The sequence below is a fragment of the Salmo salar genome, chromosome ssa28 (assembly GCF_905237065.1).
Source record: "Salmo salar chromosome ssa28, Ssal_v3.1, whole genome shotgun sequence".
Lineage (NCBI taxonomy): Eukaryota > Metazoa > Chordata > Actinopteri > Salmoniformes > Salmonidae > Salmo > Salmo salar.
In genome coordinates, this window is record NC_059469.1 from 29,947,985 (window position 1) to 29,971,634 (window position 23,650).

At 42.4% G+C, this 23,650-nt stretch overlaps 1 protein-coding gene across 3 annotated transcripts in view; it reads right to left on the bottom strand.

The window, feature by feature from the left end:
* The window catches only part of LOC106589859 (ras-related protein Rab-40B), a 39,285-nt gene extending 23,357 nt beyond the window's left edge, over positions 1–15,928 (bottom strand). The window contains exons 1-2 of one of the 3 annotated variants that reach the window (XM_014180262.2): positions 15,530–15,928; positions 15,081–15,318 (exon numbers count right to left, since the gene is read on the bottom strand). In XM_014180262.2, coding sequence (XP_014035737.1) covers positions 15,081–15,222 — 142 coding nt within the window. In that variant the 5' untranslated portion in view covers positions 15,223–15,318; positions 15,530–15,928. Of the gene's footprint in view, positions 1–15,080 lie in introns of all 3 variants that reach the window. The other 2 variants (XM_014180260.2, XM_014180259.2) reach the window with 2 other exon arrangements.
* Positions 15,929–23,650: the final 7,722 nt, after the last annotated feature.

The following is a 23,650-nucleotide window of genomic DNA, read 5'->3' on the forward strand; positions in this document are numbered from 1 at the left end:
CGTCTGCTGGATAGTCAGTCAACAGAAAGTCTCTGGTTTGTCCACCAGAGATCAAAGTCTGTCTGAGGTGTAGGTTGTTATAATGGATACTTCAGAGTAGCATTCGGAAATGTTCTTAGACCGGATGCGTTTACCAGACTAAAGTATTTAAAAACAGCTGCAGCCTGAATAATTGTTCTTTAAATTTGTAGATTTCTTAGCCATTTCAACAAGGGAATGATCTCCACATTCTCTGGTGGTCTAGTCCTTTTGTAGAGTTGCCAACCAATTCAACATGTAGCGACAGCTCCATTTTCTGGTCTAATGTACATTTTGTCACGGATGGTTGAATGGGCTGTTCCATGACACCTGCTGTGATGTCCGGGCTCATGGGGGTGTGGCCACTGACTAGTTCAAACTTTATATCTAAACAAGTATCTTGTTTAGAATGCCAACATCACATCTTCTCACAAATAGTTTCATATATTTTACACAACCATCAGATGCAAACCTAATAATTGAGAAGTGTACCGTAATTTCCGGACTATTGAGCGCACCTGAATATAAGCCGCACCCACTGAATTTTTTAAATATTTTTTATTTTGAACATAAAATAAGCCGCACATGTCTATAAGCCGCAGGTGCCTACCGGTACATTGAAACAAATTAACTTTACACAGGCTTTAACGAAACACGGCTTGTAACAAAAAATAAAAAATTTGCAGTAAACAGTAGCCTACCAAGAAAGTCATTGGTCACTATCTTCCTCCTCCTGTGCACTGAAACCACTGAAGTCATCTCCTTTGGTGTCGGAGTTGAATAGCCTCAGAATTGCTTCATCCGATATTGGATCGTTTTCATTGTCGCTCTCGTCACTGTTTGACCTTAACCCGTTCGGCAATTTCATTGGTCTAATGAAAGCTTCATGCCGCCAAAAAACTAAGCACGTCACAGAATGTGTTTTTTTTGGAAGAAAAAAATTTGAAAGCGGGAAAAATTCATATATTAGCCGTGTCATTGTTTAAGCCGCGAGGTTCAAAGCGTGGGAAAAAAGTTGCGGCTTATAGCCCGGAATTTACGGTACACAAACAAAGACACAGTAATGTGTGTTTCCTGTCCTTCATGAGATCACCAAATGAAACAAATGTGACAGGATTGTTCTTTAAATACCCATGGACAATTCTCAAATTGAAACAATATTTCTTTCTCCAATTTTGGGGATTTGGAGTTTTGGGCAAGAAGAATGTCTTTGTTCTCCATCGGCTCTGTCCCTCAATACCCCATGGCAGGGAAGAGTTTCTACCTGGAATTTATGGCCGTTGTAAAACCTGTGGTGGGAGAGAGAGTGAGAGATGGGGGAGCCACAATATACACCCAGAAGGGCCACGTTGTGACAACTCCAATGAAGTTGTAGAAACATCTCAAGGATGATCAATGGAAACAGGATGTACCTGAGCTCAATTTAGAGTCTCATAGCAAAGGGTCCGAAACCTTATTTACATAAGTTATCTATTTTTAATACAGTTGGTACAATTTCTAAAAACCTGATTTCACTTTGTCATGATGGGGTATTGTGTGTAGATTGCTGAAAAAAAACATTTAATACATTTTAGAATAAGGCTGTAACGTAACAAAGTGTGGAAAAACAAGGGGTCTGAATACTTTCCGAAGGCACTGTACATCCTTGTTTATGTCTATTGAATGATAGTTGATATGGGATGTGATTCTGACTGTTATGAAACTCTGTGTGAGGTGCCAGCTCCAGTTAAAACTGGCAGAGACAGTTTTCATGAGGGCCCCTCAGGAGTCTGAAGGGTTATTTTGAGAAAAACCCAAAGCCTAGCACATACAGCCTTACACACAAAACACTGTGGAGAGGCGACATTACGTAAGGGGTTATGATAATCATTATTATGTCTGTTGACATGCATCATCAGAGGTCAAATAGGGGGTGCTTATATTTGTACAAGTGCACTCCCTGAGAGAGTGGGGTCACGGCCAGTGATCAGCCATTATTGACAGCGACCCTGGTGCCTTGCTCAAGCTCAGATCTGCACATTTTTCAGCTAGTCAGCTCGGGGATTGGAACTAGCAACCTTTCGGTTAGTGGCCCAACGCTCTAATTGCTAGGGTGACCTGCCGTCCTAGCGCCCCTGTGTTGGCTGGCAGACCTAGTCACGCACGCACGCACACACACAGTATACTTTCCGTGTAAAAATACATGCTCTCTCTAGGTTAGGATATGTCAGGGTAATTGTTGTATCATTAGCGTGGCTATACCTATCCAGACAATAAGAAAACAGCTGCATTAGGTTGGTTGATTCCCTATGGGCCCTGATCAACAGAAGTACACTATAGAGGAAACAGGGTGCCATTTGGGACACATTCAGTCAGTCAACTACTACAGTACTACCAGCCTACAGTAAGGCTGAATCCTGCAGGTCACTCCATCTGTCAACCTTCATCCCTCCATCTCACCTCTCTGCCATCTGTTACTGATGGCATGCACATTCTTTCAGTATGATTACTGTAGGGCTCAATAGCTCTCCTTCTTCCCACTCTCTTCTCCTCCCTCACCTTCTGTTAAAAGGCCCAGTGCAGTCAAAAATGTGATTTGTCTCACCATGAGGTTGGAATAATACTGTGAAATTGTGAAAATTATGAAAATGCCCTTTTAGTGTAAGAGCTATTTGAAAAGACTCCTGAAATTTCAGCCTGTTTTGGTGGTATGGAGTTTTGGCCCTCCGTGCTGATATCACCACGCGGTCATTTAGTATTTCTGTCTTTGTACATGCGTGACTCTTTCCCTGTATGTGTGTGTTCTGAACTATAATCAAGTGATCTATTTTGGTTTGGAAGTGTTCTGTGGCCTGCGACCTCAACAACAGTTTATGGAAGGATTCTGTTGGAGCAGAGGGATTCTAGATTCTCTGTTATACTCCACTGTTCCACTGCTTCTGGAGTCTGTGGTCATTCCCCTGTGAGCGCTCCAACTCAGCCATCATCTCACCCAGACCGCCCAGCTCACTCTCTGCGCGCATCCCAAATGGTACCCTGTTCCCTACATAGTACACTATTTTTGACGAGAGCCCTATGGGCCCTTGATAAAAGTGGTGCACTATATAGGGAATAGGGTATGGTTTGGGACTGAAACATCTTTCTCTGGCCATGGAGACTGGCTGGCCACAGAAATGCTTCCACTCTCCCTTTATTCCATCCTATTAGTAGAACTGACCCAAAACTGAGATGAGCCTTGGATCCTGTTGATTCCACATTTAGTAGCCTAACGGCAACATCAATTATTGGCCAGAGTGCTTAAGGGGAAACACTGTCTTCTGCATCCTAAATGGCGCCCTATTCCCTATACAGTGCACTACGGTTGACCAGGGCCCATAGTGCTCCGGTAGAAAGTAGTGCACTATATAGGGAATAGTGTGCCATGTGGGACACAACCTCTGTTCCATGGTGTTTAAAACAAGCCAAACCAGCCGGGAGGAAACTGTGGCTGCTATACACAACACACATCAGATACATCATATCCTGTGGTACTAGCAGAAACCGAGCAGGGCCACAAACCATGTCAATACAACCAGGAGAAACATCCAACAGATTTCACTGGTGGTGCAAGAGCATAGCCACACATTCTTCAGTGTGTGGATTTAGTCCATGTTCTCGATGTAGAAACCAACACATCATTCAAGCAGCAAAAAGTCAGACAGAACTTCATCTTAAAGTAGCAATGTAGAGACAAACCTCAATAAGTTTGGAAAAAATGTATTCGTCTCTTATTAATTGGTATACCTCAGGTGATAGGTTTACCAAAATGTCATTTAAATTCCTCCGAGGGAGCTTGCCATGTGACCCTTATTGGATTCTCCAGAAGATTAATTTGATAACTGCCACTCTACAGTATAATCAGGCAAACCTGTCAAATATTTCGGTTTTCACAAGCACAACACAATTTCGCAGTGGTTTTATAAAAGTGTTTTTAATAAAGGAGTGCAATAACAAATCGGAGTATGAACACACGCATGTGCGGGGACACACTTGCGCGCACAAACACATACACTTCCCACGGGAATGAAGGAATGACTTCCCCCTAGATGACGACGTTGTTGTAATGAGAACATTAGGAAAGAAACACTAAGAGAGAAAATTTGGTAATTAGCAGCTAATTAAGGTCCTCTGAGGAAAACCCTGTTTGCGTCCCAAATAGATCCCTATCCACTATATGGCGCACTACTTTTGAACAGGACTCATAGGAAATTAGGGTCCCATTTGGGACTCAGTCTAACTGCCTTTTATACAGCTCCCTCTAGGAAACAGTCAAACAACCATCAGTTAAAGAGAATATAAACAAACACTGTTGATGATGTCTTACATTTAGACCCCATAACACTTTTCTTGAATCTCCAAAGTGCTTCACATTGCTTGTTGGGAAGTCTCCCTCAGGAGGTGTGTTAATAGAGTGACACATTCTGAATGTCACAGAGCAGAAAAAACACAATATTGAAGAAAAACATTGTCTGGCACCCTATTCCCCCATTCCCAACACAGTGCACTACTTTTGGCCAGAGCCCTGCCATTTGGGACACAATCACTGTAAAACACTTTCTCCATCTACCAGGTTGTTGTCCTTACATAATGGTCAGTTTCCTGATGTGCTGGTAGCCTGTCTGCCTCACCGCTCACTGAATGGAATTCGTAATGCAATGAATGCAACAAGCTCCTGGGTTTGTAAAAAAAAAAATCGGAACATTATCTTTCGTTAAAATGTTCTGACCCTCTGTAAAGTCCTCAGTTAGGATGTATACCCTCTCTGTTTAGGGCAGGCTATGACAGACTCATTTCACCCTGGAAAAGCTCCCCAACCAGGGGAATGGGGAAGGCCTGTCTGGAAATCTAATTCTATACATACACATATTTAGCAGATGTTATTGCAGGTGTAGCGAAATGCTTGTGTTCCTACTGTAGTGCCAAGAGTACAGTAATATCTAAGAATTCACAACAATACACACAAATCTAAAAGAATGGAACTATGAAATATATAAATATTAGACTGAGCAATGTCGGAGTGGCATTGACTAAAATACAGTAGAATAGAATACAGTATATACATATGAGATGAGTAAAGCAGTATGTAAACATTATTAAAGTGACTAGTCTTCCATTATTAAAGTGACCAGTGATTCCAAGTCTATGTATATAGGGCAGCAGCCTTTAAGGTGCAGGGTTGCGTAACTGGGTGGAAGCCGCCTAGTGATGGCTATTAAACAGTCTGATGGCCTTGAGATAGAGACTGAAAAACAGCTTCTCGGTCCCAGCTTTGATGCACCTTTACTGACCTTACTCAGGTGGTTGATGTTCTTGATGATCTTTTTGGCCTTCCTGCGACATCGGGTGCTGTAGGTGTCCTGGAGGGCAGGTAGTTTGCCCCCGGTGATACATTGGGCAGACACCACCACCTTCTGGAGAGCCCTGCGGTTGCGGGCGGTACAGTTGCCGTACCAGGCGGTGATACAGCCCGACAGGATGCTCTCAATTGTACATCTGTAAGTTTTAGGGTTTTAGGGGCCAAGACAAATTTATTCAGCTTCCTGTTGCGCCTTCTTCATCACACTGTCTGTGTGGGTGGATCATTTCAGATCGTCAGTGATGTGTACGCCGAGGAACTTGAAGCTTTCCACCTTCTCCAGTGTGGTCTTGTCGATGTGGATAGGGGGGTGCTCCCTCTGCTGTTTCCTGAAGTCCACGATCATCTCCTTGGTTTTGTTGACGTTGAGTAAGAGGTTATTTTCCTGGCACCACTCTCCCAGGGCCCTCACCTCCTCCCTGTAGGAAGTCTCGTCATTGTTGGTAATCAAGCCGACTACTGTTGTGTCATCTGAAGACTTAATGATTGAGTTGGAGGCGTGCGTGGCCATGCAGTCATGGGTGAACAGGTAGTACAGGAGGGGGCTGAGCACACACCCTTGTGGGCCCCCTGTGTTGAGGATCAGAAAAGTGGAGGTGTTGTTTCCTACCTTCATCACCTGGGGTCGGCCCGTCAGGAAGTCCAGGACCCAGTTCCACAGGGCGAGGTTCAGACCCAGGAACCCAAGCTTAATGATGAGTTTGGAGGGTACTATGGTGTTGAATGCTGAGCTATAGTTAATGAACAGCAATCTTACATAGGTATTCCTCTTGCCCAGATTGGATAGGGCAGTGTGCAGTTTGCAGTGCGATGGCGATTGCATCGTCTGTGGATCTATTGGGGCGGTAAGCAAACTGAAGTAGGTCGAGGTGATATGATCCTTGACTAGTCTCTCAAAGGACTTCATGATGACAGAAGTGAGTGCTATGGGGCGATAGTCATTTAGTTCAGTTACCTTAGCTATCTTGGGTACAGGAACAATAGTTGACATATTGATGCAAGTGGGGACAGCAGACTGGGATAGGGAGATTGAATATGTCCATAAACACTCCAGCCAACTGGTCTGCGCATGCTCTGAGGACGTAGCTAGGAATGCTGTCTGGGCTGGCAGCCATGAGAGGGTTAACACTCTTAAAATGTCTTACTCACGTCGGCCACGGAGAGCCCACAGTCCTTGTAGCAGGCTGCGTTGGTGACACTGTGTTATCCTCGAAGTGGGCGAAGAAGGTGCTTGTCCAGAAGCAAGACGTCGGTATCCGCGATGTGGCTGGTTTTCCCTTCTTGGTCCGTGATTGTCTGTAGACCCTGCCACATACGTCTCGTGTTTGAGCCGTTGAATTGCGACTCCACTTTGTCTCTTTCCTGTTTGATTGCCTTATGGAGGAAATAACTACACTGTCTGTATTCAGCCATATTCCCAGTCACCTTGACATGGTTAATGCGGTGGTTCACGCTTTCAGTTTTGCGCGAATGCTGCCATCTGTCCACGGTTTCTGGTTTGGGTAGGTTTTAATAGGTCACAGTGGGTTGTGAACTCTAAACCAGACAGTACGGTTTAATAGACATGGAGGCTGTACAAGCTTCTAGAATATTCCCAGCAACTTAGTAGTGTGACAACGGACTCCCCCATCATCTCCCCGTCCCTCTGTATTCCTCTCTCACCCTATTATCTCTGTCCCTCTGTCTCTATTCCTCTCTCACCCTATTATCTCCGTCTCTATTCCTCTCTCACCCTATTATCTCCGTCTCTATTCCTCTCTCACCCTATTATCTCTGTCCCTCCGTCTCTATTCCTCTCTCACCCTATTATCTCTGTCCCTCTGTCTCTATTCCTCTCTCACCCTATTATCTCCGTCTCTATTCCTCTCTCACCCTATTATCTCTGTCCCTATTCCTCTCTCACCCTATTATCTCTGTCCCTCTGTCTCTATTCCTCTCTCACCCCATTATCTCTGTCCCTACTCCTCTCTCACCCTATTATCTCTGTCCCTCTGTCTCTATTCCTCTCTCACCCTATTATCTCTGTCCCGCTGTCTCTATTCCTCTCTCACCCTATTATCTCCGTCCCTATTCCTCTCTCACCCTATTATCTCTGTCCCTCCGTCTCTATTCCTCTCTCACCCTATTATCTCTGTCCCTCCGTCTCTATTCCTCTCTCACCCTATTATCTGTCCCTCTGTCTCTATTCCTCTCACCCTATTATCCCTGTCCCTCCGTCTCTATTCCTCTCTCACCCTATTATCTCTGTCCCTATTCCTCTCTCACCCTATTATCTCTGTCCCTCTGTCTCTATTCCTCTCTCACCCTATTATCTCTGTCCCTCTGTCTCTATTCCTCTCTCACCCTATTATCTCTGTCCCTCTGTCTCTATTCCTCTCTCACCCTATTATCTCTGTCCCGCTGTCTATATTCCTCTCTCACCCTATTATCTCCGTCCCTATTCCTCTCTCACCCTATTATCTCTGTCCCTCCGTCTCTATTCCTCTCTCACCCTATTATCTCTGTCCCTCCGTCTCTATTCCTCTCTCACCCTATTATCTCTGTCCCTCTGTCTCTATTCCTCTCTCACCCTATTATCCCTGTCCCTCCGTCTCTATTCCTCTCTCACCCTATTATCTCCGTCCCTATTCCTCTCTCACCCTATTATCTCTGTCCCTCCGTCTCTATTCCTCTCTCACCCTATCATCTCTGTCCCTCTGTCTCTATTCCTCTCTCACCCTATTATCTCCGTCCCTATTCCTCTCACCCTATTATCTCCGTCCCTATTCCTCCCTCACCCTATTATCTCTGTCCCTCCGTCTCTATTCCTCTCTCACCCTATCATCTCTGTCCCTCTGTCTCTATTCCTCTCTCACCCTATTATCTCCGTCCCTATTCCTCTCACCCTATTATCTCCGTCCCTATTCCTCCCTCACCCTATTATCTCTGTCCCTCCGTCTCTATTCCTCTCTCACCCTATTATCTCCGTCCCTATTCCTCCCTCACCCTATTGTCTCTATTCCTCTCTCACCCTATTATCTCTGTCCCTCCGTCTCTATTCCTCTCTGACCCTATTATCTCTGTCCCTCCGTCTCTATTCCTCTCTGACCCTATTATCTCTGTCCCTCCGTCTCTATTCCTCTCTGACCCTATTATCTCTGTCCCTCCGTCTCTATTCCTCTCTGACCCTATTATCCCTGTCCCTCCGTCTCTATTCCTCTCTGACCCTATTATCCCTGTCCCTCCGTCTCTATTCCTCTCTGACCCTATTATCCCTGTCCCCCCGTCTCTATTCCTCTCTGACCCTATTATCCCTGTCCCTCCGTCTCTATTCCTCTCTCACCCTATTATCCCTGTCCCTCCGTCTCTATTCCTCTCTCACCCTATTATCTCCGTCCCTATTCCTCTCTCACCCTATTATCTCTGTCCCTCCGTCTCTATTCCTCTCTCACCCTATCATCTCTGTCCCTCTGTCTCTATTCCTCTCTCACCCTATCATCTCTGTCCCTCTGTCTCTATTCCTCTCTCACCCTATTATCTCTGTCCCTGTCTCTATTCCTCTCTCACCCTATTATCTCTGTCCCTGTCTCTATTCCTCTCTCACCCTATTATCTCTGTCCCTGTCTCTATTCCTCTCTCACCCTATTATCTCTGTCCCTGTCTCTATTCCTCTCTCACCCTATTATCTCTGTCCCTGTCTCTATTCCTCTCTCACCCTATTATCTCTGTCCCTCTGTCTCTCCCTCTCAACATCTTTTCAACACTCAATTGCCTATCCTAATTCCTGTGGATTTCATTTGAGGGTATTTTTATACACATCTGTTTTAACATTTAGAAATTAAATTACTTTATGTATCTAGTCCCCTCATTTGATGATATCATACATAAAATTTGGACAAATTCACTTATTACACAATACATGTTGAATAATAGACCTTGCATCAAAGCCACCAAATCATAAACGTACCTAGTGGATTCCCACAATATCTAATAGATTAGTTGTAATAGAATACTGTGTAGCAGCCAGACCGAAAGAGAACAAGGAGGTTACCAGAGAGGTCTGCTCTTTGCTGTGCTCTCCCATGAGCAGGGTTGGGGAGTAACAGATTACATGTAACTGATTACAAAAAAAGTACGAGAAAATATTGTAAATCAGATTACAGATACTTTTTAACAACTAGTTGATTACTTCTAGGATTACTTTTAAATTAATTAAGGATTCGGCTATTTCAGACACACCTGTTGCTGGCAGGTGTATAAAATCGAGCACACAGCCATGCAACCTCCGTAGACAAACATTGGCAGTAGAATGGCTTTACTGATGAGCTCAGCGACATTCAACGTGACACCATCATAGGATGCCAACTTTCCAACAAGTCAGTGTCAAATTTCTTCCCTGCTAGAGCTGCCCCGGTCAACTGTAAGTGCTGTTTTTGTGAAGTGGAAACGTCTAGGAGCAACAACGGCTCAGCCGCAAAGTGGTAGGCCACACAAGCCCACAGAACGTGACCGCCAAGTGCTGAAGTGCGTAAAAATTGTCTGTCCTCAGTTGCAACACTCACTGCCGAGTTCCAAACTGCCTCTGGAAGCAACGTCAGCACAATAACTGTTAGTCAGGAGCTTCATGAAATGGGTTTCCATGGCCGAGCAGCCGCACACAAGCCTAAAGCTCACCGCCATTGGACTCTGGCGCAGTGGAAGCGCGTTCTCTGGACTCATGAATCACGCTTCACCATCTGGCAGTCCAACCGCCGAGTATGGGTTTGGCGATTGCCAGGAGAACGCTACCTGCCCCAATGCATTGTGCCAACAGTAAAGTTTGGTGGAGGAGGAATAATGTTCTGGGTCTGTTTTTCATGTTTCAGGCTAGGCCCCTTAGTTCCAGTGAAGGGAAATCTTAATGCTACAACATACAATGACATTCTAGATGATTCTGTGATTCAAACTTTGTGGCAACAGTTTGGGGAAGGCTCTTTCCTGTTTCATCATGATAATTCCCTCATGCACAAAGCGAGGTCCATAAAGAAATGCTTTGTCGAGATCGGTGTGGAAGAACTTGACTGGCCTGCACAGAGCGCTGACCTCAACCCAATCAAACACCTTTGGAATGATTTGGAACGCCGACTGCAAGCCAGGCCTAATCGCTCAACATCAGTGCCCGACCTCACTAATGCTGTTGTGGCTGAATGGAAGCAAGTCCCTGCAGCAATGTTCCAACATCTAGTGAACAGCCTTCCCAGAAAATTGGAGGCTGTTATAGCAGTAAAGGGGGGACCAACTTTGGAATGAGATGCTCGAAGAGCAGGTGTCCACATACTTTTGGTCATGTTGTGCCTTCGGAAAGTATTCAGACCCCTTGACTTTTTCCAAATGTTGTTATATTACAGCCTTATTTTAAAATGGATCAAACAAATAATAATCCTCAGCAATACACACACACACACACACACAACCCCATAATGACAAAGTGAAAACAGGTTTTTAGAAATTGTACCAAATTTATTAAAAATAGAAAACAGAAATACCTTATTTACATAAGTATTCAGACCCTTTGCTATGAGACCTGAAATTGAGCTCAGGTACATCCTGTTTCCATTGATCATCCTTGAGATGTTTCTACAATTTGATTGGAGTCCCCCTGTGGTAAATTCAATTGATTGGACATGATTTGTAAAGGCACACACCTGTCTATATAAGGTCCCCCAGTTGACAGTGCATGTCAGAGCAATAACCAAGCCATGAGGTCAAAGGAATTGTATGTGGAGCTCCAAGACAGGATTGTGTCGAGGCACAGATCTGGCGAAGGGTACCAAAACAATTCTGCAGCATTGAAGGTCCCCAAGAACACAGTGGCCTCATATATATATATATCTTATAAACTGTGCATGTTCAAGATAGCATGCACAGGTCGTCACAGGAATGTGACTGTGATAATCTGTACAGAATCTCGAACGGCATTGATCACTTGCACCATGTAGTTTTAATGTAATCTCAACTGTAATCCAGGTCATTTGGTTGTGCTATCAGATGAAGCACAGTTATAGCACAATCTGTTGAATAAATAAACCAAATATCTGACTTGTATTACCATTTTGAATTTCACTGTGCTTTTAAAATGGTGGAAAGCACAGTTAGACATTTTGTGACAACTAAACGAAAAAAATGTGACATTGTTTTTTTTCATTGGAATTTTGTAGTGCTTTTAGATGGTTGAACACAGTGTTAACACTTTGGTAATTCAACTAACGTTTGGCTGTCTTTTTGCGTGGGTGAATATAGGTTGTAATCTCATTGATCAACGTCTCAACCAAATATTATCCATGTTGAAATGACGTGGTGTGCCCAGTGGGTGGTCACTAACTGGCACAGCCACAAAGTCATAAAACCAGATTTCAAACCTAACCGTTACCTTAAATTAAGACCAAAAATCATCATACATTTTTCCAATATAGCCAATTTTGACTTTGCAGCTTTCCCATCTAGTGGAAAGCGCTCAGTTCTGGCTCCAGGACGAGACTCATGCCAATGAACGTCAACTTGCGAAAAATGCGCTCTTGCAACAGCTGCATAGTGCGGATCCCAGCCTATGGAATGAAAGTTTGAGGTAGTTCCTCCCGTCTAAACTCCACTGTGGTATAGTGCTCCATACTGTCAAAAACAAGTTGATTTTAAAAGGTGGGGCTTTTATTGCTCAATCGAATTTGTGCTGATTCCACAAAAATATTCATAGGCCTTAGACACATGCTAAAACTCATACACTTTTGATAAGACTTAAAAAAGCTGCAAACTATCAAGTTATCAAAAAGTGTCACGAACAAAAAAAGTAAACATTAGGTCTATAGCAAATGCAGCACATGGCATACATTTTTCACATGCAAAAAGCACATTTCGGTAGTGCTGAAACTAAAAGGATTCCATTCCATGAGAGCAGCATTTATTTTTCAACTGGAAGCAATAAGCCCAATCAGTCCTCCATGACAACAAAGTCATAAACAACAGAGTAGGCTAATAAGTCCACCGTTTTTGGGTCATGCTCCGGTAAAACAATTTGGATCATCTATATTTCCAAGTCCTATACTTGGAGATCAAGGGGTAGGCCTATGAAATTAATTGGAATGACTGGAAATCTGACAGACTGTAGTTTTTAATGTAAAGACAGTCTAATCCTATTATTATCTGTAGTACAAAGCAATGAAGCCTACATAACCAACCCATAAAGAAAAATGCAACAAATGTATGGCCAGCTATGTAAACTCTAACATTGATTTATCTTAGATATAGATGTCATTCAATTTAAATATTTGTATTTTTCTAATGCCTCTTAAGGGGAACATAGTATAAAAGTAATCAGATTACTTTATGGAGTTTGGGGAATCCAAAAGTTACTTTCCTAATTAAACTTTGACAGGTAACTAGAACCTAACAGATTACACTTAGAAAGTAACCTACCCAACATTCTACCTGAGGTACTCTCTCCCCAGGCCTGGAACTAGAAGAGTCAGTCCCTGAGGTACACTCTCCCCAGGCCTGGAACTAGAAGAGTCAGTCCCTGAGGTACTCTCTCCCCAGGCCTGGAACTAGAAGAGTCAGTCCCTGAGGTACACTCTCCCCAGGCCTGGAACTAGAAGAGTCAGTCCCTGAGGTACACTCTCCCCAGGCCTGGAACTAGAAGAGTCAGTCCCTGAGGTACTCTCTCCCCAGGCCTGGAACTAGAAGAGTCAGTCCCTGAGGTACTCTCTCCCCAGGCCTGGAACTAGAAGAGTCAGTCCCTGAGGTACTCTCTCCCCAGGCCTGGAACTAGAAGAGTCAGTCCCTGAGGTACTCTCTCCCCAGGCCTGGAACTAGAAGAGTCAGTCCCTGAGGTACACTCTCCCCAGGCCTGGATCTAGAAGAGTCAGTCCCTGAGGTACTCTCTCCCCAGGCCTGGAACTAGAAGAGTCAGTCCCTGAGGTACTCTCTCCCCAGGCCTGGAACTAGAAGAGTCAGTCCCTGAGGTACTCTCTCCCCAGGCCTGGAACTAGAAGAGTCAGTCCCTGAGGTACTCTCTCCCCAGGCCTGGAACTAGAAGAGTCAGTCCCTGAGGTACTCTCTCCCCAGGCCTGGAACTAGAAGAGTCAGTCCCTGAGGTACTCTCTCCCCAGGCCTGGAACTAGAAGAGTCAGTCCCTGAGGTACTCTCATTAACATGTCCACAACATCCTGGGCAGAGTCAGCTATCTGTATATCCAGGATGAACAAGTCTGTATTAAATACAAACATAAGATGCACTTCGGTTTTTTTTTTTACTTACAGAGAACAGAAATATGCATTTATGCACACAACCCAATTATTGTATCATGCCCTGCAATAGCTCTTCTGTTTCCCCTCAGCATTCTTCTTGCAGTGTGTGTGATGATTGCTGTGGAAAAACTGTGGCTCGAGCAGTACTGGAGGTATTGACTTATTGGAAAGCATTGGTGTGGGCTTTGCCTGAATAGCTGTCTGATGCCTGAGCTGCCTGAGCTGCCTTCGACCAACACTGGAGAGACTTCTCCCACTGTTGAAGAAACAAGCTTGGACGTGCCTTCAAACCAACGTTAGAGAGAGTTTGGTTGCAGAAACAAGCTCAGACATGCCTGAAATCAACATCTACCTACCACCTTTAGGGTAGCACACTCAAGTTATGCATTATGAAAAGCAATGGGTGGTGAGACATTATATGGCCAAGATTTCATTACACTCCTTTTATGTTCAGGTACAAGGTACATTATGGCACATGTGTTACATTGTTAAGGTGTGGATTTCTTATTTAGGGATACGGATAAAGGATATTAGAGAGATGGAGAGAGCAGGAGAGAGAGAGAGAGATGGGGGAGAGAGAGAGAGAGATGGGGAGAGAGAGAGATGGGGAGAGAGAGAGAGATGGGGAGAGAGAGAGAGAGAGATGGGGAGAGAGAGAGAGAGAGAGAACCAGTTCTCTGACAGATAAGTGTAATATTACAGAGTCAACCTTGTATGCAGAGTGCAACAAGTCAGTCAATATCTCCAGTAATAAAACATCTATTGTTTTTTTCCCCTAGAAGAGAACACTGTCAAGCCCTGACATCATCAAAGGCCATAATATGTCTTGTCCTTCATGATGATCATCCATATACTCTGGTCTGAAATCGCACCATATTCCCTAAATAGGGCACTACTTTTGACCAGAGTAATATTGGCCCTTGTCAGAAGTAGTGCACTATAATAGTGCTCCACAGAAGTAGCGCACCATTTGGGACACAGACGTCCAAGATGACATGCCCAGCCATGGTCTTAATCCCAAATATAACCGCCTAAACTTAAAGAATGTGCACTGGCTAGCTAAGGAATGACGACCACTGCGCTTTTCTGGGCTCAGATGACATGTACTGTACCAGCCATAACCAGTTGTGCATAAAATGGACTGCGTGTGACCACTGCTTTGTGTTGCGCAATCAATATATTTTCCTTTCAATATCTCGATTCGTGGTGATCATAACATCAATCAAATGTATTTATAAAGCCCTTCATTCATCAGCTGATATCTCAAAGTGCTGTACAGAAACCCAGCCTAAAACCCCAAACAGCAAGCAATGCAGATGTAGAAGCACGGTGTAGAAGTAATGTTAAACCTTTTCTATAAATAAAATGTTTGAAATGAAAATGTATTGTTTGTTTCTTTGTATTTACACTGTTGTAAACTGGACACTCACCCATGTTGTAACCATATGGAGACTCGCTGGCTCCGTCCTCGAGGCTCGCCAGTATCTCTCCCTTTCCCACATCGCTGTCCCCGACCAGGAGAAACTTGAGCAGAAAATCGTAAGCCTTGGCGGGGCTGGTTCTGTGGTTCATCCTCACGGTGAAGAATGATTATGTTCCATCATGGAACACCGTGTACACGACTGTTCGATCACTTCTTCCGTTTCTCCTCCAACTCCGAGATTTGAGCTGTGTGACGCACGAATCAAAGTAGCAAAGAAGAGAGTCAAATTGAATGTGGTGTTCTTCGACTGTTTATATTACGATTCAAAAAGAATATCTGGTAACTCACAAAGTCTCCAAAATATGAGCTTGAACGAAAGCTTCAAGTGTCAAATCTGGTCACCGAAAGTGACAACACAATGTAATAAATGTTTTTATAAAAATAGCCTACATCTACCGTGTGATCCACTGTAACACCAAAGCTTGCCGCTCACGCTGAAAGTGTTCCTGTTCTCAAATCTTCTTTCCATAAATCCTTCATTCACTCTACCGTGCCTTTAAAGTACCAGAAGCGTCATTTTTTATAGTCCTGCTTTTGGCTCGCCAGCCACGCTGTTCCGCAGCTCTCTCGGATGTCTGTCGTTTCCTCTCTCCAAGCAGGCAAGTCTCCAGTAGCCGCAGAGGGTCAAGCCTTGCGCCGCTATGGTTGGCTCATCGAGCGGGTTGCTAGGGCAGCCTTGAATCGGTAGTAGTCGCTGCAAACGTCCGTCAAAACCCCTAAATACCCATTTGATACAAGAGAGGGGTGTGACTACCGCTGCTTGCCAAGCCTTGTTCGGTCTGAGCTGGAGTCAACGCTAGCCCTGATTAGAGATCAGTGTTAGTAATTTTAACCCTGAAGGAAGGGATAGGATGACCGATGACGGTTGCTTGAACTGATTCCGGGTCAGTATTTGTGGGCGCCCGCAGCAGCCACTGGTTTGGCAGTGGACATCGTGGCTTGGTTTGTTGTGTTTTGGTTGGGCACGATTTCTGACGTAGCCTAGCGCAGAACGGCTCCACGGATTTACGGACATTCTTATATTCAGACAACAATGGGACAGTCAGTCTCGCTGCAAAACAGTAGCACATTTTGAGAAAAACAGTTACAATAATTTTGATGAGGAAATTATAATTACAAATCGGGTTAAAATGTGATCAATAATAGTATTACCTAATTTAATGGATTAAGTTTTCCCTAAGAAAAAACTGTTAGAGGCAATAGGCCACATACAATATACATCATTCAGGAAAAATACAACTGAACTGCACCATTATAAATAAAGGGCTATATTTGATACATTTGTCAATATCAGTAAAACAGTTCAGAGATCTCTTGTCCTGTGAATAGTCTATTACCAAACGAGAAACTACGCTCATCAGTGTGTGGGGGGTGATTCATGCCAGAATTAAGCTTTGTGAAGGTACTGATACCTCTCACCACTCATGTCACGTTCAGGTCACGTGACACGTTCACGTCACGTAGACGTAGACGTAGTATTCACGTCGTGTAACGTGGCATTGACACGTCACAAGTCGGTTTGCTTGTAAGTTTATTATGAAAGATCTTACCATGAACTCCTTAAAAAAGTCTACATGTCTTACCCGTCAAGTATTAGTTTAAGTGTCTGTTTAGTTTATTATTGAAGATCTCACCATGAACACCTTACAAACATCTACATGATTTTGTAAAAAATATTTTTCATTGTCGGAGTAATCTAATCAATTTCATTTATCGATTTAGCTCAAATAGGCATATCACCTCAATACAAAAATGATTAGGCTAGTTGATGTCGTAGCCAGCCACCATTACTGTGTAGATATGCCTATTTCTCACTTCAATATAGACATGAGGGCTTCTTTGTTGGAGGTGGCCCTATTCAGAAATAAGAGGGAGCTTAGGTCTCTAGTCGCACATTCAAAATAACTCAGAACTCGAACATCTCTGACTTCCGACTTCAGTGCATTCAAGACAATTGGGAACCCTGAAAGAAACAAGCTCAAACTGGGGAAAATGTTTGTTTTGAGTGGTCATCCAACACGGAATTCCAATTCAGAAACTCTGGCATCTTTCTCTGACCTGAAAACCACTGATGTCATGATTATAACTCGTCCCCCCCCTCCCCCCCAAGTTCCCAGTTTACCGGTTTAATAGACACAATAGACATGGGGCGGCAGGTAGCCTAGTGGTTAGAGTGTTGGGCCAGTAACCAAAATGATGCTGGATCTAATCCCTGAGCTGACAAGGTAAAAATGTGTCGTTCTGCTCCTGGACAAGGCAGTTAACCCACTGTTCCACGGTAGGCTGTCATTGTAAATAAGAATTTGTCTAGTTAAATAAAGATTTAAAAAATCACTGTCACCATGCAATCCTTAGGCTATACATTTCTGTGGCAATGTCTTATGGTTAAAATCAGGGCTTGAATTGAGGGGGTATGTGTTGATATAGGATTAACCCTTGTTATAGATACAGGCAAAAAGCATATGCTACTGCTTGTTTGCTTAGGCTATTCATTTCAGTGCAGTTGTGTTCGAGGTCAGGCTACGCATAACCATAGCCTAAACGGAACCGAAAACAGCCCAGCCTGTTTTGATCACAGATCATCATTTCAGCTGTTTGTCATTGATTTAGCCCACAATCGCCTACAGATTTGATACACATGAAGACCTATATTTAATCTAGATTTGACAAAAAAATAGCCTGACTAGGATTCTCACTTTTCCCCACTTCATATTTATTACCAATTAGGCTAAATCTATGCCTGTTAATAAGCTTTTGTTTTGCTATTAATTTGCATAGGCTAACCATTGCAATTAAAATGATTTACCATCTTCTGCTTTTTATGAATAAACAGGTATCAGGGTAAAAAAAATTATATAATTTCGATGCCCCCCCACACATGAATGTTACTTACGTTACAGATCACTGTCACGTCCTGACCAGTAGAGGGAGTATTTGTTATTGTAGTTTGGTCAGGACGTGGCAGAGGGTATTTGTTTTATGTGGTTCGGGGGGTTATGTGTATGTAGAGGGGTGTTGTATTTATGTGTTCTGGGGTTTTAGTGTATGTTCTGGGTTTTTGGTTTCTAGGTTTCTAGTTTGTATATTTCTTTGTGGTCTGTGTGGCTCTCGATCAGGAACAGCTGTTCATCGTTGTTCCTGATTGGGAGTCATATTTAAAGTGCTTGTTTTCACCTGTTTAGTTGTGGGTAGTTGTTTTTGCACTGCGTTTTGTTAGCATGCAAAACTGTTTCTGTCGTGTTTATGTATTTTTTTGTTTTTTCTTGTTCACGTCTTTAATAAATAATATGTTGAGCACGCAACCCGCTGCACCTTGGTCTCATCACTACGACACCCGTGACAATCACAAAGTAATCTAATTTCCACTCCATTCATATGCAAATACATTTGATTTATACACTGGCTTGTATGGCTGGCATGTTTTCATTTTAAACAAGACTTCCCTTATCTACACTGAAATAATATTATTTTAGTAGTCCTCTATTATGATTTAAAAAAAATCATAGCTCATTAGTACACCCTTATAGTTCAATATATATATCTGTTGTATGTCCTATGATCCAACAATGAATAATGTTGAACTAACAAATACCATCAAGGGATACGTTACAATTTACAATAATGAACACCCTATGAAACAGCTGTGAAAATCAATCTGGCAATATTTTAAATATATAAACGTAGATTTTTTGTTACATGTGTGTGAATTTACTTTCACAGAATTGTTGTAGACTCACATGGCAATCATAGACTGAAATACTGAATTCTGGTGTGTGGAATAGAGAGGAGGTGGGTGCTGTGTGGATGAGAGGTTCTACCAGTCACTTGTTTTTAACAGGCAGTCAGTCTCAGAAGAGGGAGACTGCAAAGTCCAGGCGCTGCTGCTCTCTTTGTTCTGAGTGTTTGCAGTGCTAGTGTTTTTCGCTAATCTGTGCATCTCACATTATGTGCCCAGTATGATAGTTTTCTTGCTCTTTCGTAGCAGATAATGACAACATGACAATAACAGTAGCTGATGTAATGAAAAGCTGGAGTGTGGTTGGTAATGGAGAACATCGGGTGGATTCATGTCTGGGTGTTAGGCAGAACCCCTAAGTCCTGGAGAACAGGAGCAGAGTAAAGGGAACAGGGTAGGAAACAGCCATAAACAAGCAAACACACAGGTTACAGGCATATCAGGTATGTAAAAGTACAGTTATTGAATTGTTTTATTTAAATATTTGATTAGACATGCAATCATGTTAATGGCAGACAGAAAATAAAGGATACATGTCTGAAATGTTTTATGTCAGTGGGGTTGATGAGGGAGGTAAGGGATGTCCCTGGAATAGGTAAGAGAGATGAGATGTGAGAGAAACTCCAGGGTGGTGTCATGACCACCGGAGCCATACACCTTAACTTCAGGCTAGGGTCCTTTTTTCAGAATTTTCGCCTGACTTACGTGCCCAAAGTAAACTGCCTGTTACTCAGGCCCAGAAGCCAGGAAATGGATATAATTGATATCATTGGATAGAAAACACTTTGATGTTTATAGAAATGTTAAAATAATGTATCAGACTATAACACAATTGATATGGTAGCCGAAAATCCGAAGAAACACCAACCAGATTTCTTCTTTTTTTTGAGATCCCATGCTCTTTCAATGGAAAGCTATGGGTCCTATGTAATTCCAGCTCCCAGATTGCAATTACTATGGCTTCCACTAGATGTCAACAGTCTTTGATCAAGGTTTCAGGCTTGTTTCTTCTAAAATGACGAACATTTTTGAGTTTTGGTACAATCCAATTGAGAATCTGTGGGTATGACTTAAAGATTGCTGTACACCAGCAGGAACCCATCCAACTTGAAGGAGCTGGAGCAGTTTTTCCTTGAAGAATGGACAAAAATCCCAGTGGCTAGATGTGCCAAGCTTATAGAGACATATCCCAAGAGACTTGTAGCTGTAATTGTTGCAAAAACAAATAAATGTCTGCACAGAGTTCTCAAATACCGTGCCTGTCTCTCACTCTATGAACGGTCACATCTATCCGGATTCCTTGGGACGTCCCTACCCTGAACCCTAAACCCTAAACTATAACCCTTAACTAAAACTAAACTTAACCATTTTACAATTATACTTGATTGACGTATGGACATCCCAAGGATCCAGAATAGCACTCCTCTATTCGAATGAAAGCCATGGACACAACTCTTATTGGTTGTCTGATGTAGGCTACTGGGAACTTGTAACAACTCAGTCTGTGATTGGTTAACAGCATTTAGAATGTATACAGTGAGATGAAATAACATAACATACCATGAGGTGTTGAGGGAAAGACAAATTACCTATAGATTGGACATAATATTTTCTAGGCAGTTAGCGATAACAGGAAATACACAAGCTGTAGGCTACACTATTGCTTAAGGTGGGTACTTCGGAATGTCAGCTTGAACATTTATGATTGAAGTTAAATATATTAATATAAACTATGCATCTTATGACTTTCATTAACACGCAGGCGTCACACAGACGTTAGTAAGGCGTTAGTATGACGACATTTTAGTTACACGCAGGCGTCACGCAGACATTAGTAAGACGTTGGTGTCATGTCAGTCAGACGTTCAATGGTAGATGACAGCTGCGTGACGGTACGGCTGCCTAGGCTTAATTCTGGAATATATCACCCCCTATACCAGTGAGTAAACATTGCATTGCGAGCAGTAGAGTATTGTTTACAGTGCAGTGGTCATAAATACTTGTCCTGGACAGCTACCCTCCTGTAAGTTTTAGCTCCAACCCCAGCTGTAACTAACCTGATGCAGTTTATCAACCAGCTAATTATTAGAATCAGGCGGAGCGAAAACCTACAGGATACTATATCTCCAGGAAGAGGATTGAAGAGCCCTGGTGTAGTGGATGGATGCCTTGGGTCTGTTGATCAGATGGGTTATGTAACAATAAGTGGGTTATCAACTCCACTGTGTCCATTGCGTAATTGCACACCAGGCAACACGGAGAGATTCAAGGAATTAATTCGGACATTGTAATTATTAGGCTACATATTCGTTATTAGCCTGTAAATCACCAAGGCATGGGACATGTGTAGGCCTACATGATAATAAAACATTGTTGCCTATTCTTCGCACTGAAATAGTGAAATTGAAAAAATTGAGAGAAAATTAGATATGACTTGAGTTTGACTGAATTTCTTTCATTTTCTGTCCATTACTTTTATTTGAGTGTTGCTTTGTTTTTTCCTTTTCCCCAAAAATGCTTTCTTTGCTCACATTACATAAAATGAGATCATCCACACAGATTTACGGTGTTCGTAGTGCGCCACAGTTTTTGAGTGCATCAATGATTACCGTTCATCACCTGACCTCTAGTGGTGTATTGTCGGTAGTACAAATAATTAACGCAGGACAAGATAGATGCAAAGTTCAGATGTATAACCGTGTTGCCACTTTCAAAACAACTGGGAACTCGGAAATCTCAGACAACTGGTAGCTAGGGAAAAAAGAGCTCCGACTGGGAAAATTGTTTGAACGTCATCCAACTCGGAATTCCGACCTGAAGATCACAAGCCAGTTGTTTTGAAAGCGTTATTCAGTCCTCACACGGTTGTGACAGAGCTGGCTGTTACCTCGGGCTTTGCTATGTTTGATTTATCTGGTGAAACCACATTAAATACATATATAAATGCTAGAAAAGAAACATATAGGCTATCAATTACAGTTCGTAAAACTGGTAAATGTTTAGTTATGTATCTAGAGTAGGTTATGATCTATTAAAGCTGCTGGGGCGCTTTTATTTGTCTCACATTTCAGTCGGCTAAAACTGTCCATTACACTTCTGACGACTTTCATAACACCAGCACAGTATTTCAATAATCGTAATATCTTATTATAACAGCTTGTACGGAACGACCCGTTTCCCCACAACGTTCTTGAACAGACTTCGAGGTACGTTTGTTTCCGTTTGGTGGGTGTGGCTTGAAGCAATGAGTGACGTGTTAAAACGGCAGTGAAACCCTCCCCGTGTTTCAACTGGTCGTTCAGTACAGCACCGTTTCCGTTCAGTTGAACGTTCCAGAACGTAAAAATGTACTGAACGCAGCCCTGTTGATTAGAAGGTCCTGTGTAGATTGTATTTTCAAGCTATAAAAATAGAGAGTTGCACACACTATATATATATATATATATATATATATAAGCTTCCAGTAATGTATTGGGTAAACCACGAACGTTTTACAGTGCTTTCTTCAGAGTAATATCATGAGCGCTTGCTCCTTGTTGTGTAGACAAACACTGCAATTAGTGCAGCCAATGACCACAGTGAGGGGTGTGTTATAGTAATTAGGGTGATGAGGGATGAGAAAGTGAAACAGTTAAAAAAAATATACAATAGTTTACAGCATATTGAATATATTAGCCTATTATTATCATCATCATATTGCAACATGATTAGATATTGTATATAGAATTAAGATCATTAATCATTATTGTTTACTCATTTAGTTCAAACATAAAGCATAATAACCTCCATCAACATAGGTGACGTCATACAGTATGTGCAAGCTGATAAATTGTGGAAACAATATGTTCATTTAGTAGACATGTTCATTAAGAGACATGTTGACCAAAAGGGCCTGAGGTCCAAGTCGATATTTAGTCCACTAGGGGTCAGCATTTTTTGATTGGGGATCCATTAGTCCTCCCGCTTCTCTCCTTGGAGGGAGGTCTACTTTTATAGCCTACAGTTTATTTTCAGTTAGTCAGCACCTTTACTAGCTTTTTTTGGGCTGTGCACCAGCTCATGCTTTTCACAAGATTGTATTTTCAACCAGCAACTGTAACATTTCACATTATCACATTTGTTCACACTTTTACAGTGTTAGATACAAAAACAGGAGAAAATGTTGCACTGGGCTTTTAACAAGGTTTTACATACTCGTGGTCTCTCTGGAAGGATTGTAGAAAACATAGTAAGAGAGGAACGATGTGTTTGACTAGTGTTTTAAGGACAATAGGTGTGAAAATGTTTACCTGTTACATTTTAGTGAGCCATTAAACAGCCTTCATTGGGCTGGCTTGTTACACAAATATTGTGAAAATGTAGCAGGTTCCTGTCACGCCAAATAGTGTCCACTGCTAAATAGTGTTCACCACCAATTATACCATGGCATTGTTCAATACTAGTTTCTAATTGGCTTGAAGGGCATTCTAGAGTCTGTTATTTCCCTGTAACACATGGTATATCGGCACGGTAGAATTAAATGGATATAGTTCATTCTTACATGTTTTTAAAGCAAATGCCGAATTGAAAACATTATTGGAATTGTTGAATTCGATTTTCATAATAGCAGTGACGTAAAGTACTTAAGTAGTACTTTCAAGTATTTTTACTTAAGTCGTTTTTTTGGTAGCTGTACTTTACTATTTATATTTTTGACAACTTTATACTTTTATTTCACAACATTCCTAAAGAAAATTACCCTAAAGTACTCAAAATCAAATCTAATCAAATTTTATTGGTCA